The 19,050-nt window shown below is 43.4% G+C and overlaps 1 protein-coding gene across 1 annotated transcript in view; it reads right to left on the reverse strand.

Moving 5' to 3' along the window:
- Positions 1–19,050, reverse strand: part of ACER2 (alkaline ceramidase 2) — a 39,270-nt gene that overhangs the window by 5,867 nt on the left and 14,353 nt on the right. Inside the window, exons 2-5 of the mRNA XM_023190031.2 lie at positions 18,110–18,224; positions 17,229–17,370; positions 7,946–8,083; positions 303–440 (exon numbers count right to left, since the gene is read on the reverse strand). Of these exons, the coding sequence (XP_023045799.1) occupies positions 303–440; positions 7,946–8,083; positions 17,229–17,370; positions 18,110–18,224 (533 nt within the window). The remainder of the gene's footprint in view (positions 1–302; positions 441–7,945; positions 8,084–17,228; positions 17,371–18,109; positions 18,225–19,050) is intronic.

Below are 19,050 nucleotides of genomic sequence, written 5' to 3' on the forward strand. Positions count from 1 at the left end.
CAGGTTACAGGTTCAGTTCTCAAGCTCCTTTAGGCTTTAACGATGGAGTTAGAGGTAAGAAACTGCAGACCTAAGCATGACAATCAGGCCCTTTGTTCCAGCTAAGCCTGCTCCCTGGAGTCAATTCAGCTTTTTACAAAGTGAACTTTCAGTGGCTTCTGAACCATCTGACAGTCCATCTGAGGAGAGAAGCAAGCCAGCAACCCCCAGGACACCTGTGCACCACCTGCAGGGTGAACAGAGCCCAACAGCAAGTGCAAACACACCTGCCCCCAGCCACCTCCCCATTAGCAGGGGCTTACCACACGCAGTGCAGGTAGGGGAAGTTGAAGGACGACAGCAGCTCACAGAAAGCTCGGTCACTGATCCAGCAGAACAGGGCCAGGGTCCACCAGAGGCCTGAGAAGAGGCCCAGCTTAAACACACGCACGTTGTCACATCTGCATGGGGGTCCAGAAAGTCACTCACCGTCAGAACTGGTCTCCACCTCCTCGCTGGCCACCTTTCCTCTGTCTCCTTCGCTGGTTTCTCTCATGCCCACAACCCCTTGGCACTGAAGTTCTTACCCAACACACAGTCACTCCACAGTCTCATGGATGTAAATAGCCTATGTACACAGATGGCTTACAGACACCCTTCTCACCCAGGCTTCTCCCCTGACTCCAGACTCATACACCCAACTACATTTTTGACATGAGCACCCTAATATGGATCTAAATTTAACGAGTCCATAACCTATTTTTCTCCCAGTCCTTCTCCTCCTCACACAGCCCACATCAAGTCCATCAGCTCTCCCTTCAAAATATCTCAAACCTGACCTTTTTCCACCACCTCTAGATCCACACTACCGCCATCTCATCAGTCTCCTTCCACCCTTGCCCTTACAGCCAATTTAACAGCCTCCAGCATCTTCCGGTTTAACCAGAGGGAAAGCCAAAGTATTCACAGCGGCCACAAGGCCTTGGATGCACGATCTTCCCTCTTCCCCTTCACCTCCTCTCTTAGGTACTCTTCCCTCTCATTGCCCATACTCAAGCCACTGCGGGATTTGTGCTGTTCCGCAAATATCCCAAACATGTTCCTGCAAGACCATAGCACACACTGTGCCCTCTTGCCTGGAATGCTCTTCCCCCAGATACAAATCTTTGCTCAATTGTCACTCAGTAAGCCTTTTCCTGATGCTATACCTGTCTCCACCTCCCAAGTGACTCTCCCTAAGGCCTCCTTCCCTCCTTTCATTTTCTCGGTAGTGATTATAACCTCCCTGACACCCGCTGTGTTTCACTTATATGTTTCCAGTGTATGTTTATCCACTGACATGGAAGCTGTTTACTGCCGTATCCCAGCACCTGGAAACATGCCAGATACAGAAGGCACACAACATGTGTTGAATGAAAGAGTAAGTTCTTATACACACTGGGACAAAATGGTTTTCTGAAACAAATCCTAACAGCTCAATGAAAATTTCAATTGCCATCTTCTTTCCTTGTTAAAGTCTTGCTCATAAAGTGGGTGACTTCTATCCCTGGGGAGGAATGCCTGGTGGCAGCTGGTGGCTGAGGGGAAGAACCTGCATCAGTCAAGATCTCCTACAGGACTCAGAATACAACACAACATCTGCAATTGAGAAGAAGCTTAATTCCTATTTGTTGGACCCACAGACAGGTGTTAAAAGCCTCACTGGCTAGTGCCCTTCCCAGTTGCCTTTCAGAAACATCAGCGAAAGCATCAATAAAAGTGGGACAGGTTCAGTAAGACCTGCTCAAAAACAAACCAAAATACTCTTATAGGAAGGCTAAATGCATCCCTTGAAGTTTTTAGAAACAATAGAGGCCCATGACACAGGAAGACTTACATTCCCAGTTACTAAAACAAAGACATAACAATTTCCATTTCTCACTTCTGCTCACCACTCTACCTTGAAAGCCTCGCCTTTGGGCTGGTTCCCTCCCAAAAAGAGCTCATGTCCTCACCTTGACCCACCCTCTCCTTCTCTCCAGGGCTCAGTCTCCAGGCTTCTTCCGACACTCCATGCCAGCTACTCCATGCCAGACTATAGGTCTCCCCGTGGTGCAAGCTTGTCCAAAGCCATGGCCCACAGGCTGCATGCCGACCAGGATGGCTTCGAATGACGCCCAACACAAATTCATAAACTTTCTTAAGACATTATGAGATTTTTTTGTGTGACTTTTTTTTTTTTTAGCTCATCAGCTATCATTAGTATATTTTATGTGTGGCCTAAGACAATTTTTCTTCCAATATGGCGCAGGGAAACCAAAAGAGTGGATACCCCTGCCTTAGTGCATTCTCTCAGGGCACCCCACCATGTTCCTTCATAACTCTCATCACAAGCTGAAACTATGGATTATCTGTGTAACATCTGGTATTAAACTAGCCTAGAGGCCGGGAGCAGTGGCTCACCCCTGTAATCCCAGCACTTTGGAAGGCCAAGGTGGGTGGATCACTTGAGGTCAGGAGTTGGAGACCAGTCTGGCCAACGTGGTGATACCCCGTCTCTACTAAAAATACAAAAATTAGCCAAGGGTGGTGGCACGCACCTGTAATCCCAGCTACTTGGGAGGCTGAGGCAGGAGAATTGCTTGAACCCAGGTTGCAGAGGTTGCAGAGAGCTCAGATCGCGCCACTGCTCCAGCCTGAGCTTCAAGAGTGAGACTCCATCTCAATAAACAAACAAACAAACAAACAAACCAGCCTAGAAGCCCAATGACAAGAGGAACTACCCCTGTTTTATTCACTAATGCATACTCCATGCCTGGCAACTGTGCCAGGCACTGTTAAATGCTCCCTGAATTAATGGATAAAATTATGAATAACTGGACTCTAATTTGGTAATTTGTAATTTGGGCAGAACATTATTTTTAGATTATTTAAGATTATTGGCCAGGCGCAGTGGCTCACACCTGTAATCCCAGCACTTTGGGAGGCCAAGGCCAGGGTATCACGAGGTCAGGAGATCCAGACCATCCTGGCTAACATGGTGAAACCTCGTATCTACTAAAAATACAAAAAAAAATTAGCTGGGCGTGGTGGCAGGCACCTCTAGTCCCAGCTACTCTAGAGGCTGAGGCAGGAGAATGGCGTGGGAGGCAGAGCTTGCAGTGAGCCGAGATCGCACCACTGCACTCCAGCCTGGGCGACTGAGCAAGACTCTGTCTCAAAAAAATAAATAAATAAAATAAAAAATAAAAATTAAATTAAATTTTAAAAAACACAATAAATTAGCCGGGCATGATGGCATGCATCTGTAGTCCCAGCTACTCGGGAGGCTGAGGCAAGAGAATCGCTTGAACCCAGGAGGCGGAAGTTGCAGTGAGCTGAGACAGTGCCACTGCACTCCAGCCTGGGCAACAGAGCGAGACCCCATCTCGGGAAAAAAAAAAAAAAGTATTGATTGGACATCGAATTCCATGCTAGGCACTATAAAATACAAAATAAATAAGCCTCTTGCCTTGAATTTAAAAAATAAAATGAAAATAGACAAGAACAAATATCAACAAATACATAGACAATTAGTCTGGGACGCGAGGATCCATGAACATCCAATGCAATTAAACCTAGAAAGTTTGGCTTAAGGAACACACCAGAACAGAGAGCAATGTGCTGGAGATGTCCTGCATGGAGGGTATCAACTGAGAGGCAGCGTGTCCGGCCATTAGTCACTGCAAGGGCCAGGACAGGGCAGGATTGGCATGTACGAGGCAGGAACGCGGCTCTGTAGAGCCTGGTCTCAGGGCAGTCTGTTACTCTTCCTTTCTCTGCTTCTAGAGGAAGCAGGTCCTGCTAAAAGCTGCTGACCAGCCTTATTTGCACTTGGGGTTTGTCCAAAGCTGCGGTCCGTTAGGTTTCACTCCCATTTTTCAGGGCTTTTATCAAAATATCAATGTGAAGTGAAAAGGGGGGGACAAAAATCATATGTACAGCAAGACCTTACTCTACAATAGAAAAATCTTGAGAGGAATGTCTACCATTTCTTTTCTTCTTGACCCTTGATTGTATTCTCAAATTTTTCTTAACAATAAAATCACTGCTATAATCAGAAAAAGTATTTTTTTACAATATTATAAATGTATCTGAGTTACTCGGCAATGTACTTAACACCACCAATTTCAGTGTCAGGTCATGACCCCAAATCAGCATAAACTTCTGTTTTCTCATGGTCTAAGGGAGAGTTCAGAAAAGACAATGGAAATACTTCTCAGGAAGCTGGTTACAAGAAACGACTAGAAACAAGCCTTGGGAAGAAAGGCTAAGGAGAAAGAGAAAGTGAGAAAACCATTCCTCCTCTATTTCCTCTGAGCAAACGCGCATGCAGTGAGAAACATTCAGCTCAGACATAACATCATTGCGGGTGACACCCAGGGAAGATTCAGGAAAGAAGTGCAAGAGCGATAAGGGCATCCTTTTGTCTGGGTATTTTATCAAAGTAGGGAAACAACCATCTTTTCTTTCTTTTCTTTTCCTGGCTGAGAACTGCTGTGGTAACTGGGACACAGCGGTGAACAAAGAGACCCCATCCCTGCCCACGTGGAGTCGATGTCCAGCAGAGGGGACAGACACCAAACAAAACAATCCAAATAATCTAATTACAATCAGGATGGGTGCAATAAAGAAGTTCAGGGTCCTGGAACAGCATATAAATAGTTCAGCCCAAACTGAAGGATGAGTAGAAGTTAGCCAAGCAAGAGGGCCAAAGAAAGGGACTGCATAAATAAGGAAGGGCCTAGGGCTGACAGGTGCAGGGTACATGGAAGACACAGAAGGTCAGAATGGCTGAGGATAGAAGGCAGAGGAGCTTCTTGTGGGAGTGGTCAGCTCACAGGGGAAGGCTGGAGAATGTCAAGGATTTGGAACTTCATCTTCACTGCAACATCGACTGGTAGAAAAATGACTATGCTCGGGGCTGGGCGCGTGGCTCACGCCTGTGATCCCAGCACTTTGGGAGGCTGAGGAGGGCAGATCATGAGGCCAGGAGATCGAGACCATCCTGGCTAACATGGTGAAACCCCATCTCTACTAAAAATACAAAAAATTAGCCGGGCATGGTGGCGTGTGCCTGTGGTCTCAGCTACTTGAGAGGCTGAGGCAAGAGAATCGCTTGAACTCGGGAGGCAAAGGTTGTAGTGAGCTGAGATCATGCCATTGCACTCCAGCCTGGGTAACAGAGTAGGAGTCTGTCTCAAAAAAAAAAAAAAGAAAAAGAAAAATGTGCTCAAATGGCATGTGTGGGGAAGGAAGAGGATGTCAGGCTTGAGTAACTGGGTAAATGGTGCTCCCCTTTTCTGCAACTAGAAATATGATGAAGAGAACCAGAGCTAGAAAAGGCAGATCAGGAATCTGGGTTTGGACAAGTTGAATTTGAGATGCCCACGATACATGGAATTAGGTTAGGTAGGCAGCCAGACATGTAATAGCAGAGTTAAGAGGAAGGACTGGGTTGGAGACATAAGTTTAGGAGTCATCTGCGTATGTAAGAGACTTAAAGCCACAGAAGTAGAAGAGATCTTTTAGGGGGACATATAAAGGGAGAAAAACAGTGTCTTAATCCATGCAGGCTGTTATAACAAAACATTGTATACTGGGTGGCTGATAAAAACAGAAATTTGTTTCTCATAGTTCTGGAGGCTGGGAAGTCTGAGATCAAGGTGCCAGCAGAATCAGTGTCCGGTGAGGGCCATTCCTCATAGATCACACCTTCTAGAGCTGTGTCCTCACATGGTAGAAGGGCCCAGGCAGCTCTCTGGGGCCTCTTTTATAAGAGCACTAATCCCATGTATGAGGGCTCTACCCCCAATGACTTAATCACCTTCCAAAAGGCCCACCTCGTAATATCATCACCTTATTAATTAGTATTTCAACATATGAATTCAGGGGAGACACAAACATTCAGACCATAGCAAGCAGGGAGTTGAGGGTGCACCTTAAGGGAGTCCTACATGCAAAGCTGTGTAGAAAAGTAGCAGTCTACGCAAGAAACTGAAAAGGAGCTGCCAAGAGGTAATGGGAAATCCAGGAGGATGTGCTATCACAGGAGCCATGGCGAAGAACATTTCAACCATGGGGAGGAGAACTAATTGGGTAAGCAGCCGAGAGAATAACACATAAGATACAGGGGGGCTGAAAACTGATCACTGGGTGTATAGCCTACAGAAAGGGATTTGGGTATCGAAGTAGGGGCAGAAGCCAGATTGGCAAGAGTTGAAGAGCAAATGAGTAAATGAGAGGTGAGGAATAGAGGGAGCTTTTTTTTTTTTTGAGATGGAGTCTTGCTGTGTTGCCCAGGCTGTAGTGCAATGGCGTGATCTCCATGCACCGCAACCTCCGCCTCCTGGATTCAAGTGATTCTCCTGCCTCAGCCTCCTGAGTAGCTGGGATTACAGGCATCTGCCACCACACCCAGCTAAGTTTTTGTGTTTCTAGCAGAGATGGGGTTTCACCATGTTGGCCAGGCATGATTCCACCACGGAGAATCACCTGGGCAGGTTCTGAGGGTTTTTGTTTTGTTTATAGCTTTGTTTATAGCTTTATTGGGGTATACTTCACATATCATAAAATTCCCCTATTTAAAGTGTACAGTTCAGGTCAGGTGCGGTGGCTCACGCCTGTAATCCTAGCACTTTGGGAGGCCAAGGCAGGCGGACTGCCTGAGCTCAGGAGTTCGAGACCACCCTGAGCAACATGGTGAAATCCCATCTCTACTAAAATGCAAAAAATTGGCCAGGCATGGTAGTGGGCGCCTGTAGTCCCAGCTACTCAGGAGGCTGACGCAGGAGAATTGCTTGAACCCAGGAAGCGGAGGTTGCAGTGAGCATTGTGCCACTGCACTCCAGCTTGGGCGAAAGAGTGAGACTCCATCTTAAAAAAAAAAAAATGTACAGGTCAGTGTGTTTTGGTATCTTCAACCCATTACCACAATCTCATTTTATAATTTTTCCAACACTCAAATAAGAAGCCCTTACTTATTAGTAGTCATTCCCTTTTCTGTCTCCCCTACCACCTCCCTACATCCCCGCTCTAACTCTACCCTCACCCCAACCTCAAGACCAGACTGGCCAACATGGCGAAACCCCATCGCTACTGAAAATACACAAATGAGCTAGGTGTGGTGGCAGGCACCTGTAATCCCAGATACTCGGGAGGGTGAGGCAGGAGAATTGCTTGAACCCGGGAGGCAGAGGTTGCAGTGAGCCAAGAATGTGACACTGCATTCTAGCCTGGATGACAGAGCGAGACTCCATCTCAAAAAAAAAAAAAAAAAAAAAAGCATTTTTTAAATGGCTGGAAATAAAAAGAAGTGTTTTCAAAGAGCATGAAAATAAGGGCAGTGATTAGATGTACTTCAGTTGGGTCTAGAAGAGGACAATGATGCACCAAGAAGCGCTAAACGAAAATGTTTCTGGATATCAACCTGAACTCTGAGTACACAAGTTCCCAAAGGAAAATGCTAGTGCAAAGAGCAAAACCTTTGCCTAATAGATTGTAAATGAGACACTAAGCCTCAAAGAAAGTATCATAGTCAACTGCAGTCCACCTGACGTGCATATTTCCTTATAGATACAAACTCATTTTCCCTGCCCCCTTTCTCTTTTTCCTTCTGTGTGTGAATGCAATAACCTTTCTAGGACTTTTCTTTTCTACAGAATTAAGTCTAGACAGCCTGGTCTAGGCGCTGAGATGGTCCTGGTAAGCTAGCTTGTGATCAGTGGGATGCACTGCATCTGCAAAACAGCTGCTCCCCTCTTACTGAAAATGAGATTATTAGCATTTTGAACCAAACCATCAAACCTGCTTCCATCCAACAGTCAGCAACTAACTCTTCATGAGGAATAAAAACTCTTCTTCGGCTGCAGGACAGCAAAGAAGCCCCGAGCTGGTGTTTCCCCAGCACAGGGACAGCTAAAGGGTAGGCAGGAATGACGGCACCTACCTCTTTAGCTCTGCGATGAGCAGTGCAGTGCAAGGAACTCCCAGGGTCATCAGAGAGATGTTGTTGATGGCAGGCTTGACAAATGCCAGGCACGTCGTAACTGCAGACAGGACACAGACCACCACCTTGAACCTACCCCTGAATCCATGAAAACAAAACCAAATCCATTAGAAAAGGAATTATTGTTTGTTTGTTTGTTTAATGTTAGCAAGGTACAGGCATTGCCAGAAATGCAGGCTGAAACGAAATTCTGCGCTAAGTACCAAGGTTCAAAAAGCCACTCACACCCACTGGCTTAGGAATTCCACGTCAAGCAACTTATCCTTAGGAAAAAATCAGAGATTTTCAAAATATTTAGCCACGAGAATGGTAAAATTACACTCAACCTACATCACTGAGGGTGAGATACGGATAACTGTTTTCTTCGTGCGATTCTTCTGTATTTTTTTAGATGTTCGAGTTCTCTGTATTTTTTCAGATGTTCTACAGCAGGGTTTAGCAATTTTTTTCTATAAAGGATTTTTGGGTTTGGACTGGGTATGGTGGCTCACATCTGTAATCCTAGCGCTTTGGGAGGCCAAAGTGGGAGGGTGGCCTGAGCCCAGGAGTTTGAGGTTATAGTGAGCTATAACCTAAAAATAAAATAAATTATATATATATTTTTTAAATTAAATACATGTTTTTATATATAAGTATAGATAAATAATATATAGTATATAGTTATATATAACTATATTATACATATCTAAATATAGTATAATTATATGGTTATATATAAGTATAAATATATAATTAAATATATGCATTAATAAATGTGTAATTATATTAAACATCAATTATATTTAATAAATCATATATACATACACACACACACACACATATATATATATATAGGTTTTGCAGGTCCTAAGGTCTCTGCCACAGCTACTCAGCTCTGTCATTACAGAGAATAAGTAAATGAATGGGCATGGCTGGGAGCCAATAAAACCTGATGTGCAAAACAGAACCCTTTTGGCCCACAGGACGTAGTTTGTCACGCTCTGTTCTACAAAGTGAACATGTATAACTTTCACAAGTAAAACAGAGACCATTCACAAATCATAAAGCATCCTAGTTTAAAAGAAAAATTGTCCTATGTGTCTAGCACACCCAAAAAAAGTTTTAAGAAAAAATTTCAATAGACTAAGAAAAAATAGTCTATATTTACTGACAACCTACAAGTCTAGTATGCACTAGAATCTACATGGACAAGGTTTTGAAATGACAAGTCTTAAGACAAATAATTGATACTATCTTCACACCCCTCAGTGGAGGTCATTTCAGTAGAAAGAGCCAGAAGTGGCGACGTGATCCTAGACATGCTCTTTTTTTTCTCCCTGGGACCCATTTCCTTATCTGTAAAACAAAAAGCCTGGACGAGACGATTTCCAAGGCCTCATTCATGACTTAAATTTAGGAGTACATGATTTTCCTGAAGTTTCTGTTATTCCTCATTAGCACAATTTACTTTGGCCAAAAGCCCCTGGAACAGGTCACAGTTAGGAAGCCAATTTGAATGAAATTCCATTATAAAGAAATTAAAGGGCATTGAACCCTCAAAATACAAATTTATCTTTTAAATAGGAAAGCCATTCATCATCAAGACACAGGAAATCATTGATCAAGCTGCCAACTTTCAGACTGGAATGAACAGGAATTATAGCTCTGAACCTCTACCAGAGGAAAAAATACATGTGGGAAAGGCTCCAGGCAGCTAATCCTCAGGAGAGGCATGTTTTTCTCCTGGCCTCGGCTGGTGTTCTTCATCTACTGGAGGAAAGGCCGCCCGCTCCAGCCTCAGGGTGACGGCCCACAGCCGTCACGTGCAGGACCCTTGGGGACCCACAAGAACTCTTCCACTGGGTTTGACACATGCCAAGGCAATCTGGCCTTTTCGTTAGGATAAACACATAATCAGAAATGTCCAGGGTGCATCACCTCTCTGTACCCAGTGGTTTAAGAACTAGGCATTGGTCAGAGAGGGCAACAGAGTGATTCAAGGCATAGGTGTTCCAGTGAGACCGATATGCATTCAAATCCTGCTTGCATTGCTTAGCAGCTGTGAGACCTCTGGCAAGTAACTCAACTCTTTGAGCCTTTCCCACATAAAAATTAAGACGGTCTGCCTCACACTGTTCTTGTAAGCATTAACACAGTGCCTGGTACATGTTATGTGCCAATAAAATGCATTATTACTATTATCCTTACCATCATTTTAAAAATAAATACTACTTTAAATAATATTATTGTTGTTGATATCATACTCTCAGGGAAAATGTGACTGAGCTGCTGTTGCAATCACCATAAGCTCCACAGAGTACTGCCAAATGGTTTAAAGGCAGTAAGCTTAAAAAAATATGGGTTTTTGTTGTTGTTGTTGTTTTGTTTTTGTTTTTGTTTTTAGACAGAGTCTCACTCTGCCACCCAGGCTAGAGATCAGTGGCACGATCTCAGCTCACTGAAACCTCCATCTCCTGGGTTCAAGCGATTCTCCTGCCTCAGCCTCCCAAGTAGCTGGGATTACAGGCGCCCGCCACCACACTAAGCTAATTTTTGTATTTTTAGTAGAGATGGGGTTTCACCATGCTGGCCAGGCTAGTCTCAAACTCCTGACCTCAGCCTCCCAAAGTGCTGAGATTACAGGCATGAGCCACTGCAGCCAGCTGCAAAACATGCTTTCTTTAGAGAGGTCATCTGCAGACGCCTCCCCATGTCAGGTCCAGAAGGTGTACAGGAATGTGCAGGCCAACAAGGACATCCTGTGAACACAAACAGCCGGGAGAAGTAAACAGAGGCCATGTGGCCAGCAGAAAGACAGCCAGCCAGCCCAGCAGACCCCAGAGTCAACAGAGGCCCTGGGTACAAGAGAGCTAGAAATATCCAGGAGTAAGAGGTCCCAACAGGGTGTTTTTCTAAACTATGATTGATGACAGCCTCTGATCCTGTTTTCAACTTTCCAGCCCATTAGGGTCTCACATTGAAACACAAGGTCAGGAAACCCTTAGCACCACTGCTTCCTGTATTCTGTAATCCAAAATCTAATAACCCAGAACCATCATCAAAATATTTTCATAGTAAAGCTGCTACTGTTATCATTAACTACCCTTTAAAGCAGTGGTTTTCAAGCCTATATCCTGTGTCCTTTTTTACCAAAGTAAAACTTTGTTTTCAGGCTTGAAAACTACTATCATTGGCTTTGTTACTAAAGTAAAAAGGAACACAGGGTATAGGCTTGAAAACCACTATCACTGGCTACCCTTTAAAGCAGTGGTAATTTCATTTCTGAAATGAAATAAAATTTATAGACGATAAAACCTCCCATCATAACGACCACCAAAAACATGTCCACAAGATTTCTAAATGTCGCATAGAATTGGAAATGTCCCTGGTTAAGATCTACTGCTATAAGCTACCAAAACTTAATCTATTTAGAACAGCCAGCCCTTGATAGTCACAGCACTATAGCATTTGGTCATGAAAGGGACCTCAGAGGGGTAGTCCAACCCTGTTATTTTATAACTAAAGCACTAAGGCCCAGAGAGTTTAAGATTCCAGCCTCAAGTCATCCAGCAAGAATGCTAGCAGGGCAGGCAGATCCCAGACTGCTCCCTTGCTATTCAAGATTCGAAAAATAAAGTAGATTATAAAGTGAAGGCTGTCCTGATATTTTTTCTAAAGATAAAATCATAAAAACTACAGAAGAACAAATTATTTAAGAAGTGGATACAAGGTTGGGCACAGTGGCTCATGCCTGTTATCCCAGCACTTTGGGAGGCCAAGGTGGGAGGATCTCTTGAGCCCAGGAGTTTGAGACCAGCCTGGGCAACACGATAAAACCTTGTCTCTACAAAAAAAAAAAAAAAAAAAAATTAGCCAGGTGCAGTGACAGCAGCTGTGGTCCCAGTCACCTGGGAGGCTGAGGCAGGAGGATCACATGAGCACAAGAGCCAGAGGTTGCAGTGAGCTGTGATTGTGCCATTGCACTCCAGCCTGGGCAACAGAATGAGATTCTGTCTCCAAAAACAAAACAAAACAAAATAGATACAATTAGCCTATAATAGTTCCTTGTTCTCATTTTTTTCTCAAAATAAAAATATCTAAAAATTATTAATAACCATCAGCAATTGAGTGTATGTCCTGAAGAGTCTCAGGACATTCTAGGCAAGATGAAAGAAAGTTTTTTTTTCTATAAACCCAACATTTATATCCTATTGACATAATGAACATTAATAATTTCCCTATATAAAATATGTGCGACTATTATATATCAATAAAAAATTCAGGCCAGGCGCAGTGTGGCTCATGCCTGTAATCCCAGCACTTTGTGAGGCCAAGGCAAGCGGATCACTTGAGGTCAGGAGTTCGAGACCAGCCTGGCCAATCTGGTGAAACCCTGTCTCTACTAAAAATACAAAAATTAGCTGGGCGTGGTGACAGGTGCCTGTAATTCTAGCTACTTGGGAGACTGAGGCAGGAGAATCACTTGAATCCAGGAGGCAGAGGTTTCAGTGAGCCAAGATCACACCACTGCTCTCTAGCCTGGGCGACAGAGCAAGACTTCATCTCAAAAACAAACAAACAAACAAAAAACAGAAAAACAAAAAAAAAAAGAACCACTTGTCCATAAGCCATTCATAATAACCACCAGAACCTATTGAGTCTTTAGTCTGTGTGAGCCACTGTACCTTATGTAATTTTCTCATGTATTTCTGACCGCATCAGGAAGATACTTTTGTCATCTCCACTTTACAGACAAGCAAAATGGGGTCCCAGAGCCTTTTTTTTTTTTAAGTGAATTGTTATTCAAAGCCATGTTGTCTAATCCAAACTCACTTAGCCACCACACTCTACTGTCTCTTCTCCAAAAATCTCACATTAAAATGATTTTTAATGTGTGTTTAGAATATTCCAGCTAAGGCCAGATGTGGTGGCTCATGCCTGTAATCCCAGCACTTTGGGAGGCCAATGCGGGCAGATCACCTGAGGTGGGGAGTTCAAGACCAGCCTGATCAACATGGCAAAACCTCGTCTCTACTAAAAATACAAAAATCAGCCATATGTGGTGGCATGCGCCTGGAATCCCAGCGACTCAGGAGGCTGACGCAGGAGAATCGCTTGAACCTGGGAGGCAGAGGTTACAGTGAGCCGAGATCGCGCTACTGCACTCCAACCTGGGCAATAAGAGTGAAACTCTTGTCTCAAAAAAAGAGAAAGAAACAAAAAAGAATATTCCAGCAAAGTCTAGATCAAGAAGAAAAGAAAAAGAAAAGAAAAAAGGAAGGAAGGAAGGGAGGGAAGGAGGAAGGGGGGAGGGAGGGAGGGGCAGGCAGGCAGGCAGACAGGAGGGAGAGAGGGAAGGGAGGGAAGGGAGAAAGAAAGAAAAGGAGATAATTTGTTTACTATTTGGTAAGTTCAGGCAGATAAACCGGAAATCCTTGATCTATAGAAATCCTGATTTTGACATGATTTTTTTGGTTTGGTCTGCCACTTCCACTGCAGAGCTGCCACCTGTCCCATGTCATGGGGAGTGAAGTACATGCAAAGGGGCTTGGCCTTTTTGCCCTCCCTGGTCACTGGAAAATTGAAGATGTGCAAATAGAGTTGAAATCTTTACTTTTTCCTTAACATGCACCTTTTATTTCTTTGCTCATTAAAATTTTCAATGTCCACTATCTCCATCAATTTGTATGCATATCTCAGAAATGCTAGGCAGAACTCTCCTCTCCATGCCCGGGCAGTCAGGAAAGCTAACTTTGACTGAGCCCTCTCTATGTTGCTTGGTATTATGCTAAGTGCCCTACAGGATCGTCTCAAAGATGAACACTATTATGTACTTAATTTTACAGATAGGGAAATAGAAACAGTCAAGACAAGTCATAGAGTTCACAAGTTGTAAAGCTAGGATTCAATCCGGATTGTTTCCAAAGCCAGGGATATATACACATATGGTACCCAGTGCCTCCAGAGGAGGAGAGAGTGGCTAGATCATCACATCTTCCCCAGAGAAATGCTGCAGGCTGCTGGTGATGGAAAACTCCCCACAGTCACAGACAACTCTGCCTCACAATGTGTTTTCACTACTTTTTTCTATTTTTTTTAAATGCGGTTTCACTGTGTTGCCCAGGCTGGGCTCAAGCTCCGGGGCTCAAGAAATCTTCCTGCCTCAGCTTCCTGAGTGGCTGGGACTACAGGCGTGCACCACCTCAACAGGCTCTGTTTTCATTATTAAAGTTGGTAAGCTTTAACTACCAATGTCATCATCCCATTTTCTTCTTTCCTGCTCAAACAACATTCCCCCTACCTCCAAGAACCCAGAAAAGAAAAGAAAAAAAAGTTTCCTATAAGTAATACATTAAAAACTGTCTCTTGGAATTTCAACCCAGGCCTCCAGAATGCCACAAACACATACACAAAACCTTTATTTCCATTTCTTCAATTTCTTACTCAGACTTGAAAAATAAGTTATCTGAGAAAAGTGATTCCTCAGCTCTCAATGTAACGTACACCAGGTTTAGAGAAAGCATGGTGGTGACCGGTGGGTACCTTTCAAGACAGAAGGAAAAGTCAAAGGGTAAATGGCTTGTTACTCAGGCAGAGTCAAAAGGTCCCTACCTACAGAACCACCTCATGACCCTACCTGGTGCCCTCTACCTCCACCTGCATCCTTAACCCCTTCCTTGCCTCCCAAGGCTTCTCTTAAAAAGTTGAACAAGGAAACTAAACATGTCTGGAAACTGGTGACAGCATAAACCAACCTGGCCACATTTGAAAGCATATTTTCCCTGCTGATTAGAAGGCCTCACCAACATGGAGAACCACTTTTCATCTGAGATGAGGGACTTCTACTTGTAAACAGCCCTTTCTCTGTCTCTCACTCCCTTGCTCTCTTTCTCTCTCTCTCTTTCTCCGCCCCCCACCCCCACCCTTTCACTCTCTCACTTTTATTTTCTGATAAGTAACCTTCTTGAGAGTACTTCTATCTGCTAGTGGACACCCAGAGATAATACTATTCAATTCAAATCCTGCTTCCCAGAATAAGATTGTACAGCGAATCCAATTAAAGTATGTTTTCTCCCTATCTCATTTTAAAATAAATATTTAGTATTTAAAATTAGACCATGGCCAAGTGCGGAGGCTCACACCTACAATCCCAGCACTTTGGGAGGCCAAGAGGGGAAGATCACTTGAACCCAGGAGTTTGAGACCAGCCTGGGCAACATGACGAGACCTTGTCTCTATTTTTAAAAAAAAAAAAATTAGGCCAGGTGCAGTGGTTCACATCTGTAGTCCCAGCACTTTCGTAGGCCAAGGTGGGCAGATTGCTTGAGCCCAGGAGTTTAAGACCAGCCTGGGCAACATAACAAGGCCCCTTCTCTATAAAAAATACAAAAATTAGCCAGGCATGGTGGCGTGCACCTGTAGTCCCAGTTCCTGGGGAGGCTGAGGTGGGAGGATCACCTGACCCTGGAGAGGTTGAGGTGGTATTTAGCCAAGACAGCTCCACTGCACTGCAGCCTGGGCACAGAGTCAGATGAAAGAAAAGGAAGGAAGGAAGGAAGGAAGGAAGGAAGGAAGGAAGGAAGGAAGGAAGGAAGGAAGGAAGGGAGGGAGGGAGGGAGGGGAAGGGGAGGGAAGGAAGGGAAAGAGGGGATGGAGGAGAAGGGAAAGAAGGAAAGGAAGGAAAAGAAGGAAAGGAAAAAAGATAGGAAAGAAAGAGAGAAAGACAGGGAGAAAGGGAGAAAAGGAGAAAGAGAGAAAGAAAGAGGAAGGAAAGAAAGAAAAAGAGAAAGAGAGAAAGAAAGAGAGAGAGAAAGCAAGAAAGCAAGCAAGAAAGATTAATGTGTTAATTTTGCAAAAAAAAAAAGTCAACCAGTTCAGATGAAAAGTAAAAGCGGCTGTTCCTCTCTGCTGCAACGCCCAAGAACAGCCAATGGCTGTAGTTAGGTGTCCTCACCTCCCAGGCATTTTTGTGCTAATACAAAAACATACTCAGAAAGAGTTTAGTTCATTCATTCTAAAATTAGGATATCACATATACAATTATATAATGTGCCCCTTGCAGCCAGCATATTTCATAGACACTTCTTCATTTCAGTCCACAGATAGCAGCCTTAGTTCTCAGCAGCTGCACAGCTCCTGTTCCTTTTCATAGTGCCAGTAAAACTGTAATGAATTATTTTCTTTTCCTGATATAACTCTTCCATGGGCACATACCGTTTGCTTCACTGAATCCATAGTTTTAGACTATTTAGCCATATATGTATATTCCGACAAAACAGTGTTCTACAGAAAATGTGGGTAATATGTTCCACGGTGTTTCTTATCTTTATTGGGCCGAATCTCCTCTGTGCCTCTAGATAGTAACAAACCTCACATAGCTCCTCACAAAGACTTTCTCTGAGCAAACTCTAAATCAGCAAACTAAGTCACCACTATACCCTTATCAGCCTCACTTTTCATCACAGTACCTGACATATCCTAACATTACATTATTTACTTGTTTGCTTGTTGATTTGTAATCTCCCCAACTTCAGTGTAAGCTCATTAGACTCTGCTGTTTTGTTTACCTGTGATATTCCAGTGCCTAGAAAAATGCATAGTAAAATACAAGTGTTGAAAAATATTTACTGGATGAATACCTGTATAACCCTAACACAATGGCTATTAAAATGCATCCCTTCCTGAAATTCTGGGTTTCCAATTTGAACATATATACAGTATATGAGTGTGTGCGTGTGCGTGTGTGTGCGCGTGTGTGTGCACACACACACAGGTGCACAGCTCTCATCGGAAGCGAAAAAAAAAAAGACAACTTGAAAACTACAGTATCTGTAGCTCCAAGAACCAGTTCATCAGTCTGGATTCTACTTCAGATGTATGAAACTGGTAGAGCTGGATTAGTCTCAAATAAATGTTCTAGCAGAAAATCAAAGAGTATTGAATTCAGTAATGCCGCCTCCACTGAAGGTCTTTCCACTCTTGTTCATATCAAACAAGGGCACTATTTGACTTTTGTCCCTAATGTTATATCAGTTCTTCCCCAAGCATTATTAAAATTCCCTCTTTAATCTGTCAGTTTACTTATATTGTCAGATCATAAAAACAATCAATAGATATTGAACAAGAATATGATAAGCTCATCACTAGGCTGAGTTCAATCATGTGCTATTTTGCTTCATATATACGTTGTTATATTGGGTACTACACCTAGTGGTAAATGCAAAAATGTTTAGTGCAAGCTTACCGGTCATTCCGAAAGATCTTTGGTAGATACCTTCTGGGGAACCACATGGCCAAAGCACACATCAGAACCCAAAGGATTGCAAGTTCATCAAGCATCTGACCCAGGAAACTAAGGGTTGCATGGAAGTAGACAGATCCAATTCCTAGAATCAATTACAACCAATAAAAAAAGGTCACTACAGAAGAGACACAAATTCAACACACTGCTTAAGGATAGTCCTTTCACCAATAGTTATCACAGTCACCAGATCACTCTCTCCCTCTGAAAAAAGAAACTGAAGAAAGAAACTCACACCACCCAGGCATGCACACCTCAAGTCTAGAAAGAGGATTTCAACTAGGGCCCAAATATCAGCACATCAGAACTTTAACAACTCCACAGCTAAACACATTCTGTCTTTATCCACTGAGTCTTTCTGGGAAGAGGCAGTAAATAAAATTCAACACTCCCTCACTGTTAAGAATTCCCAGCCTGCCTGTCGGAGGAAATGGAAATGACACAAGTATTTCACAAAACAATGAGGGATCAAACATCTACATTTTCTTCTTTAATTTTAGTCCATTAGAAACCAGTCTCCCCAGAGATCAATTGTTTCATAAGACTTTCTTCAGACGTTCAGAAAATTGCACTGGCATAGCCCCAATAGCTACTATACAAATGAAGTCTCAAATACACGCAAGTGATAGTAATGCCAAGCTTGTTATCAAGCCTGCATTCAAGAGTCCTTTTGCCATCAAGTAAGTGGGAAAAAAAGTTTGCTAAGACCTCAGAGTGACTTTAGTTTACAAAACACTATGTTCAAAGGGGACAGGAAGTGTGTGGGATTCCTTCTACCCTCCCAACACCCTGTTAAGTCCGTGTTCCCAAACGACTCCACTTACCCACTACAACTAAAAGAGTCCAGATTAAGTAGATGCCGCTGTTGAAGCATGTTGCATACTGACGAAACAAGCACATGCAGATGGGCGGTAAAATGAAAAATAAGACATTGCTGATCTGCAGGAAAAAAATGTAAGACAGAAAGATGAGAATTAAGTAAAAAAGGCAAAAAATAAAGTGGCCTCTTCCAAGTATGTCCTTGCAAACTGGGATAAACGTGGTCATATATCTTGTTTAAGCTCTTGCACGTTTTTTCTTTCTTTTTTCTTCGAGATGGAGTCTCACTCTGTCACCCAGGCTGGAAGGCTGAAGTGCAGCGGCACAATCTCGGCTCACTGCAACCTCTACCTCCCGAGTTCAAGCAATTCTCCTGCCTCAGCCTCCCAAGTAGCTGGAACTACAGGCACCCACCACCATGCCTGGCTAATTTTTGTATTTTTAGTAAGACAGGGTTTCACCATGTTGGCCAGGCTGGTCTTGAACTCCTGACCTCAGGTGATCTGCCTGCCTCAGCCTCCCAACATGCTGGGATTGCAGGTATGAGCCACCACACCCAGCCTCTTACACTTTTTTTGACTATAGATACACAATCAAGAGAACTTAAAACTTTTAAAATGACCATTTAAGGGGCTCCCCACTGCTTCTTTGATCATAGGAGCAGCTATAAAAGCACTGCAGTCTATGAAAGCTGCCCAAGCTCCTCTTGATTCAATGAACCAGTAATTTTCATTGCAACGTTAATTATGAATCATTCTAATTTACTTGCACTTACTTTTTTTTCATAATCTTTTTTTAAGAGACTTGGTCTAGCTATGCTGTCCAGGCTGGGCTGAAGTGATCCTCCCACCACAGCCTCCCAAGTAGCTGGGACTAGGCACATGCCACCATGCCTGGCTGCATTTACTTTTTTTTTTTTTTTTTTTTTTTTGAGACAGAGTTTGTT

This window comes from Piliocolobus tephrosceles, chromosome 14 (genome assembly GCF_002776525.5).
Source record: "Piliocolobus tephrosceles isolate RC106 chromosome 14, ASM277652v3, whole genome shotgun sequence".
In the NCBI taxonomy this organism is placed as follows: domain Eukaryota; kingdom Metazoa; phylum Chordata; class Mammalia; order Primates; family Cercopithecidae; genus Piliocolobus; species Piliocolobus tephrosceles.